Source organism: Perissodus microlepis, chromosome 3 (genome assembly GCF_051167445.1).
Source record: "Perissodus microlepis isolate ML-2025 ecotype Zambia chromosome 3, ASM5116744v1, whole genome shotgun sequence".
Classification (NCBI taxonomy): domain Eukaryota; kingdom Metazoa; phylum Chordata; class Actinopteri; order Cichliformes; family Cichlidae; genus Perissodus; species Perissodus microlepis.
Genome location: NC_140463.1, coordinates 16590802 through 16599794, shown reverse-complemented (window position 1 = coordinate 16599794; position 8993 = coordinate 16590802). Strand labels below are relative to the sequence as shown.

General features: G+C 36.6%; 1 protein-coding gene across 1 annotated transcript; it reads right to left on the bottom strand.

The window, feature by feature from the left end:
• Window positions 1–641: 641 nt before the first annotated feature.
• On the bottom strand, window positions 642–5392 carry LOC146390194 (high affinity immunoglobulin gamma Fc receptor I-like). Its single transcript, XM_084923211.1, has 5 exons — window positions 5305–5392; window positions 4814–5080; window positions 4432–4677; window positions 4007–4162; window positions 642–1645 (listed from the first exon to the last, which is right to left on the bottom strand). Exons 1-5 carry the CDS (start codon window positions 5333–5335, stop codon window positions 1584–1586), a joined length of 762 nt encoding a protein of 253 aa, XP_084779337.1. The 5' UTR covers window positions 5336–5392; the 3' UTR covers window positions 642–1583.
• Window positions 5393–8993: the final 3601 nt, after the last annotated feature.

Genomic DNA, 8993 nt, shown 5'->3' with positions numbered 1-8993 from the left:
GTTTGATATTTTTCAACAAACGTTCTTGCTCTTATGAAAACAGAGGAAAATTGTCACAAAAGGTCAAAAGCGTCACACGTCAAAAATAGCAGATAGCAGACATGTCTGGGACTTTTACTATGGGCTCCATGTCAACAGAAATGTCACAGCATGCTTTGCACCTTCACTGCTTATTACTGATTTATGACTGAGTGGAAACTTGACTAAAGCCACCTGTGGCCAATAAAAGAACTGGCCAGTTTTGCTCTTATGTTTCTCTTCATATTTCTGCTCTCCTACTGTCCCCTCCCACACCACAACAGGAAGGAACTGAACAAAGTGAACAGCCTTTGTTGAGCAACAAAACACAGAACCCGGGAAAGCTTACTAACATTTATTCAGTCCTAAGATTTCTGTGATTTTAAGAAAAGTCACTCGGCAGGGTTGATAATGTGATCGGAGAAACTGGTCATGAAAACCTTAATAGTGAGTCCACAAAAAACAAAAGAACCACTCCGGACGAACCAACAACACAAGAATGAATCAGAGGCATCTCTTCATCTCCAGACATGAAGTATTTATTTTTAAAATAGATTTATTCTTGCTATGAAATTAAGAATTCAACTAAAACAATTTTTTAAAAATCGGTTAAATCTGTACAAAAATATCATAATAGGTGAAAAACTATTGACAAGAACCTAACATATCAAATATTAATTCAAAACCTTACCACTGTTTTAAAATAAACCAAAAACAAAAATTAGATTAAAAAATCTCATTACAGGAATAAAAACTAAGACACATCTTTGACACCACCATGTGGTCTCCTCTAAACACACACACACACTTGCTCTTTCTGTTTTTAATCTCCTAACATTCAACAGGTCTCTGGTGACCCATCTAGGGTTATTAACCCACCAGTTTGTTTTAGCTAGATGCTAAAAAAGCAAATTAAGTATGCATCGTTTTGCACTCCGGTTATTCAATTTTGGTTTTCCAAACAGATAAAAATTCCATTCAAATGAGTGGATGTTAACTGAATTCAAACCTTTCTCTCTGAGCCTAACTCATCAATAGTCCCCAGTGACCGGGTGTCATACATCGAAGCAGGTGAACCATCGCCTCAGCAAAATGGGCTATAAGTGATAAGATATGAAGAAAGATTGCGCAGCAGGCACACACAGTGGCAGCAGGACAGGAAAAACCCTTTGAGATAAAAACCAAGGTTTATACTCGAGTGTTAGTGAACATGAAGTCGTATTAAAACATTATCCTGATATTCAGATAGTAACTACTGTTTTCCTGATAAACAAAGTAAACAACATGGTGATGGGCTTGCACACACAAAATAACAATTCAAAACATGAAATACTGTGGCAGAATACAGCAAGACAATAACATTAGTTATTAGAAGACTCTGTCAGTTTGTAGAAGTGTTACAAACAGACCACTTACGCAGGCCTCAGCTCTTTTTTTTTTGAATGACACTACAGTCCCCGTTGGCCCTGCACAGATAAATGCTGGCAAATGTCAACTGAAAGCTGGTGGAAAATGAATACCCACATTCAGGACACCCCGTGGTACATGTTCATCAGCTTGTTTGGTTAAACAACTATTTCCATGATGACATGATCCGTGCGCATTCTCTTCGCAGCATTCTGAGCTGCTGTGAAGAAAAAACAAACACAACAGCAACATGAATTCTTGTAGCTTTTGTCTTAACAGTCGTCAGCAAACAGCAGTAAAAGGTTTTTAATCAGATCAAGATTGCCTCATTTTTCTAGAAGTAACTTGTTTGTCAAAGGTCACCTGCAATACCACATTGTAACTTTGGAGTTTACCTGCAAACCTCAATAACCACAGCAGCTGGTGTCAAAACACAGTTCACCAGAAAAAACATGGCTGCTTTATAATAACGTGGCACCTAAAGAACAGACTTTTTTCTACCAATAACATCTATTGGACATGAACACAGTATAAAAAAATGGACATGACCACCGTGAGATCAACCAATGATTTATAAAGTCTCATTATGAAAGCTCAAATTCACACTTTTGTAGCACCATTTGAAACCAGATTATTAGTTCTTATAACCAAGTATTATGTAGTGAAGGCCTTCAACCTTCAGTTAATACTGTAAAATGATAAAGCCAGACAGGAAATAAAAATTTCCAATCTTTAAAAGTTAAACCCCTCTGGCGACCATTAAAACATATGTGTAGTGTGAAAACGAACATACAAACGTTATATTTGACATATGAAAACGAACATATCTACTTTCCTTTATCTCTATTTCCAACCTCACACACACCAACACCCACACACACACACACATATATAGTCAATATATCGTAGAGTGAACTACAAATACGGCATTAGGTGAGCAGATTTTAAGGAGTATTATCCATTGCCATCGTATCAACAAAAGGAGGATGACATTACACAGGTAGGCATGGATGATTTGATTATTTGATGTAAGTGCTAAAACCAAACAGTTTCCAAGTCTCCCTTTTATGAATTCTAAAATTGTGCATTAACGTAAACGGACTGGTTCTTATATAGTGCTTTTCTAGTCTAATTGAGCACTCAAAGTGCTTTATACAACTAATTCATTCACCCAATCACTTTTTCCAAGCTGTTAGCCTATCTAACATTCATACACAGTCACACTCGATGGATGCATCGGAGAGCAACATGGGGTTAGCATCTTGCTCAAGGATATTTGGCATGCAGACTTGGGGGAAGCCAAGAATCGAACCACGAACCTTCCAATCAGTAGATGACCAGCTCTACCACTACAGCCACTTTTATGAAGACTTTTATGAATTGAATTTGAATTAGTGGCCAAATTATACGTACAGTACAGTGAAAAAAAGGATTTGCATTCCATTTTCAATGTTTTTCTTTCTTTTATTGATATTTGTCACAGTTAAATGTTTCAGAGCTAATAATTACTTGGCAGTAAGGGCGAAATCAAACATTTGGCAGTGAGCCTGTAACACTGCTGTGGAGAAATTTTGTGTACATACATACATACATACATATATATATATATATATATATATACATACATATATATACATATATATATATATATATATATATATATAGGGCCTTCTGGTGGAGAGGAGAATTCATGGTTCCATCAATTATGGTAAGATGTCCGGGTCTTGAAGCAGCAAAGTTGTCCCAGACTATCACACTACCACCACCTTGTTTGACTGATGGCATGATGATCTTCTTATGCTGAGAAAAGGTGAGATGAGAAAACCTTCCAAAAACTTTTGTCTTGTGAGTCCAGACATTATTTTGCCAAAAGTTTTGGGGATCATCGAGATGTTTTTGACACTGTGAGATGAGCCTTTCTTTTTGGTCAGCAGTGATTTACTTAGAACTCTCCCATGAATACCATTTGTATCCATTCTCTTATTGTTGAATCATGAATTCTGACTTTTACTGAACCAAGTGAAGGCTGCAGTTCTTTAGATGGTGTTTTGTGACCTCGCTTGCGGTGTAATTTTGGTAGTCACTGCTGGGAATATTAAATGATGTTCCAAGTTCAAAGCATTATAAACAGCTTTGTAACCATTTCCAGGGTGGTGGATGCAATTACTGTGATTTTTAAGAGTTCCTGTAGATTGTGGCATGATCTGTTGCTTTTTGTAATCTGTTGCTTTTTGTAATCTTTAGGCTGATTCACTTTGTCACAAAGGTTCTGTTTAAGGGAATTCTTAAAATGAACAGGTTTGGATACATTGGACTATTATTTTCTTAATGATTGATTTGATGCATGTCACTGTGCCAAATATGCAAAAAAAATGAAGACAACAAAATAATCAACTATAGATGACATATCTATTTTATGTAACATTCTATTTTCAGACAACAGTTTTGATTAACAGAAATTGTCACTGACAACAAACAAAAGCCTCCAGAAAATAGTTTACTAGCTGATAGCACATGTTGTTGTTGTTATAACCCAATCTGATAAGAAATACCTCTTACACACTTGCAGGGTTTACTTTACCTCTCCTCCTGTCTCGGTATATAAGCCCCAGTAGAACAGTGGACACCAGGTAAGGCGTTCCCACCAACAGGTGAAATACTAGTCTTAAGACAGAAAAAGAGCAGGGAGCGGCCGGTTCAGCTGCAGATGTAGATGAAGGAAACTCCTGAGATGAAGCTGTAAAGAGATGAACATGGAAATTATACATTTAAATGCTTTATTAAATACATGTTTTCTTTAATTGTGTCTTTTTTAGGGGTAGAATGTTTTTCTCTCTTCATCATGTGCAGATGTACAAAACACATAGACAAATATGCAAATTTTGGAGTTTTTAGATATAATTCCTCTAACAGCCTTTTTTTTTTTTTTTATTTCCTTTTTCTTAAAATGCTTAAAAATTTTAAATTGCTCAACATTGTGTATGTGATGGGATTTTTGTTGCTCACCATCAACTGCCAGCCAGCTGCCTAGTGATTCTTCACCTCCTGAAATGCTGCATTTATAGAGTCCTTCATCAGATTTAGAAACCCTTTTAATGGTGATTTCTCCTGTGGAGTTCCTTTTGATGCAGTGGCCATCTTTATAGAAATCAAAAAACTGGTTGAAGGACTTTGTCTCAGGTGTACAATGCAGTGTTACAGTGGCACCCTCGGACACGGGAAGGGCAGGACTCTCCAGAATCACAGGCTGATCTTTGGAAAATGCAGAAAATCAAGATTTGTCATTTTTATAGGTTTTCTTTGCTTCGTTTCTAAATGACCTGCCTTAATCAGTGTGACTTTAAGTTTAAATATTGCATAGCAGAACTTAACGTAGTGTTATTCATACCAGTAATGGTAATGTTGACCACATTGCTCTGCTCCCCACTGACAGACTCACACCAGTACACGCCGCTGTCTGGTGGGTAGGTTTGTCCGATGATGCAAGTCGAACCCGAGGAGGCATAGCCCCAGCCAGAGGAGCAGGGTCTGGTCCCCCCTGCGAGCGTTTTCCTCTTCACTTTCCAACCAGTGTTGTTCAACTGTTCGCCACAGCTCAAAGAGATGTTGTCATACCTGAAGAACTGAGACCTGTCAGGGTTGACCTGAAGACAGGCTGTAGGGAAGGAAGGGAGAGAGAAAGAGACAAGAAAAGGGTGAAAATTAAAAAAACAAACAAAAAAACAACAACCAAAAAAAACAGAACGAAAATAATATATTAAGGACCGAATAAAAGCAGTGTTTAAGAAATAAAAGTGTAAGCAGGGATAATGATGGATTATAAGAAAAAAATTGTCCAAATTGTTCAAAATATCCTTGAATGTTGAATTTTGTACTCACTCAGCATCAGGCAGAATGGTGTTAGCTGCATCCTATGTCAACACCAACTAACAGAAAAACAGACGCTGATCTCTCACTTCCTGAAGATTTTGGTAGGCGTGCTTGTTTTGTTTGATGGTAGCTGCTGCAGGAAACACATCGAAATGTGTTTGCTCATCAACAGTTATCATGGCATGCTATTGATTTGATTAATGCAACTGACCTGCTTACTAAATGCATCGATTTTATTTCAGGGAAAGTACACCAAACTATAAAACAACCCAAGAAGTTGCCTATGCAAGTAATGCAATCATATATTAACAGTATTATCTGTTTTGATGCATAAATGCTGGTTTGATATCCATTACTTGTTTTTGATCTCCCTTACACCAATTTATCTTTTTTACAAGATGCGAGCAGCCACCTTAACCCTTAAATGTGTAAGTGGGTCAAAAATGATCTGGTGAGGTTGTTTTCTTTCAATATCTTCATAATGAAAGTTTTTTAATTACCTTTTATACATTTTACAAAACTGCCGTTTTTGTATTACTACCAGAAACTTTAATAAGTGGCTCAAAAATGACGCTCTGATAGGTATCATAAGTTTCCTAGAAACAAAGGTCGTAAAGTAAAGTCAACAGTATGTGTGTATCGATTGTAGCTCGAAACAGGTAGTTTGTCACAATTGAATACAGCGAGCAGATAAGGCAAGAAAACAGCAATGTTTGACTAACTTACTTAAGAATGTAGAGTCCAGTCACTCGTGGATCTAAGAGTTAATATCAGCTGCTGATTTGTGGGCTGATTTATGAGCTACTAGTGATGGGATTTCTGGCTCTTTTTAGATAACCGGCTCGGCTCACTAAAAAGAGCTGGCTCTTTCGGCTCCCAACCAGCTCTCCAGGTTGTTTTGTTGCTTTAATTAATTTATTATTAACAACAATACAAAATTATGCACAAAAGGAATTACTAATGTAAAAAAAAGTGGTTTTATTTATATATGTTTATATATAAATATATACGATGGCCCCTAGACACAAAGCACGTACAAACTCCAAAACACATTTCTAGCGTTAACTGAACTTCCAAAACAGAGCTACCTAGATCACTTAAATTACACAATTGAAAGTATATGTGTATTGTTTGTGTATTTATACACAAGCACTCATATATATTCAGATAACTCAAAAAAAAAAGGTTCATTTACCTGTTACTACCACACACCAACTCCGGTCGTTGGCACTTCCTGGCTTGTGTAGCCACTAGGTAACAAAAGCTCAACACTGCGCCAAGCATCCTGGAGCACTTCTGTTTGGTTTTGTACGTGCTTCGGAGTTTGTCCTTGCTTCAGAGTTTTTACGTGTTTCGGAGTTTATACGTGCTTCGGGGTTTGTACGTGCTGTAAATATACTTTAAATATACTTTAAATATACTTTTATTTATTCACTCCACATAAAATGTAATAAATAAATCATATAATACAAAAACCAACTATTTCCATTTCAACTTTTAACTATTTAAATTTTCAGCTTTTTCCTTTTAAACAAATTTAAAGTGAAACAACATAAAACACTGCAAATCACAACACAATTAAATATAAATTAAAATATGAAAACAAAAAGAAGATGCACATTCTCTGTCATATGGACCTGCATGAATAAACTTTTCTGAATCCTTGATTACTATACCTTGCTAATGTGACGTTGTTGTCTCTGGCTCTCTTTCTCTCTCTTTCCCTCCTGCTCTGTTCCTGTGCTACTGAGAGTGTAACTACCGCCCCTCCCCCCTCTTCCCAGCGCAAAGCACAAGTCCTGTGCAAAGTGAAGCGGAAAAAAAGTGCGAGAGAGGGAGAGAGAAAGAAAAAAGAAAAAAAAACTTGCCTCCTTCACTTCAAAGATCCGGCTCTAACAGCCGTTTCGTTCGCCATCGACACATCACTATGAGCTACCATTCTGAGGCACTAGTTTTAGCATGGCGGCTTTTCTTTGAGCTAAAAGTATCCAAAGATTGAATGCTCTGTTGTCACTAATGCTTGCCAGTGAGATGCATGCATAAACAACAGGTATGAACACAATGACAGAATTTGTCAGAACTGGTAACAAACATCTTCTTGGATGGTCTTTTAGTAGACAACAAATAATCACACAAGCAGTTGCTAGCCTAGCAAGCACAGCTAATGTCTTTTCACTAAAATGGCTAACCACTTTCATAACAACCGACCCTTTTGCACTTTAACGTTTTTTTCCACTGATAAAGAAATTGGAAAAGTGCTTTTCCTAATTTCAGTAGAATTCATATTTTATTTCTTCCAGGTGTTAATTTAACATTTTAACACTAGATTAACGTTTTGGTTACACAACAGATATTTAGCACAATGCAGTTTTAAATAATATAAGCCCCCATATAAATAGAGATATTTAGTGATTGTGGAGAAGTAAGTAAATGGTAAATGGACATGTATATCACCTTTATATCACCTTTCTACAAGTCTTACTCACCCAGTCACACACATTCATGCTGGGCTTATGTCTCAGCACTTTTTAACATTTACATGAATGTACTGGGGTCAAAATGAGGTTCAGTATCTGATACTTTGGTGTGCATTCAGTATGAGAGCATTAAGAATGAACCACATCATTGACAAATCAGTGACAGTGCTTTGAGGTCTGTGGTCTCTTTGAGCATGTGATTCTTCTTGGAGAGGTCTGCCATCCTGTGGCAGTTGGAGGACACTACAAATGTTAAGCTTTTCGAGGCAGAGGGAAAACTTGGCTGCTCAACACTCGGCATGCCTTCACTTCTCAGCCTACCATCTACCATCTTTTTTTAATTGAAGACAATGACTAACCTCATTTTTTTGTTCCCCTTATACATCAATACAGCTTTTATACATATGCTACTAAGAGAAAAAGAAAAACACAAGGGTGTTTTGGGGGGAAAAAAAATTCACACATTTAATCTTTAATGCATGTCCTTCTTTACTACATTAATGAATCTTCCCTTTGGTCCTCCAAGAGATCCACTACTCTGTCAAACATTAAATTAATCTTTGTGCATCCCACTGAACAAAATGTAGTTTACTATGGGTATCTTGAGATAATCAGACTATCAAAAGGCAGATAGGTAAAGATTCAAATTTCTTTTTTTTTTACTTTTTTTTTTTGTTTTATATTAAATAAAATAAAACCCAATAAGTCAGGTTGTTAGATCATCTCATTCCTCACTTAAAGATGGAATCAGTTTAATTTTTGTAACTTTTTTTCTAATCTTCATATAATTTATACCATAACTACCTGTGAAAACTGAACAAGATTTGTGTGCAATTTGTAAAGTACTGATGAGTGCATGCAATGAGCACATAAAAACAAACCAGTTCGTTCTGAGAGGCCACGTCCCCACAAATTACAACCACATCTTACAACCTCATCAAACATCTGTGCACAGACTGAACTCTGTCTTTGTTGACAAATGTAACACAAGCTCAGAAGGGTTAGCTACTTCTGATCTTATCAATGCGCAGGTTTCATTCTATATTCACATAGATTCTGGGTTTGCCAATAAAGTGTAATGGAGCTGCGACTAAATATTCTTTCCATTATGAAATATTAGCGCATTACTAACGGCTAGCTGTTTATTTTTATCATTTTTACTGGCTAAAAATCGCTTACCACTGTTGCCTCAGAGAAATTAGGTTGTGAGTATATATATAT

Excerpts from the sequence above, each read along its gene's own strand:
- LOC146390194 (XM_084923211.1), bottom strand. The coding sequence starts at position 5,335 with ATGCAGCTAACACCATTCTGCCTGATGCTGA. Across the intron at positions 4,678-4,813 it reads GGTCAACATTACCATTACTG|ATCAGCCTGTGATTCTGGAG; the intron begins GTATGAATAACA and ends CATTTTCCAAAG. Across the intron at positions 4,163-4,431 it reads CAGCTGGCTGGCAGTTGATG|CTTCATCTCAGGAGTTTCCT; the intron begins GTGAGCAACAAA and ends ATCTCTTTACAG.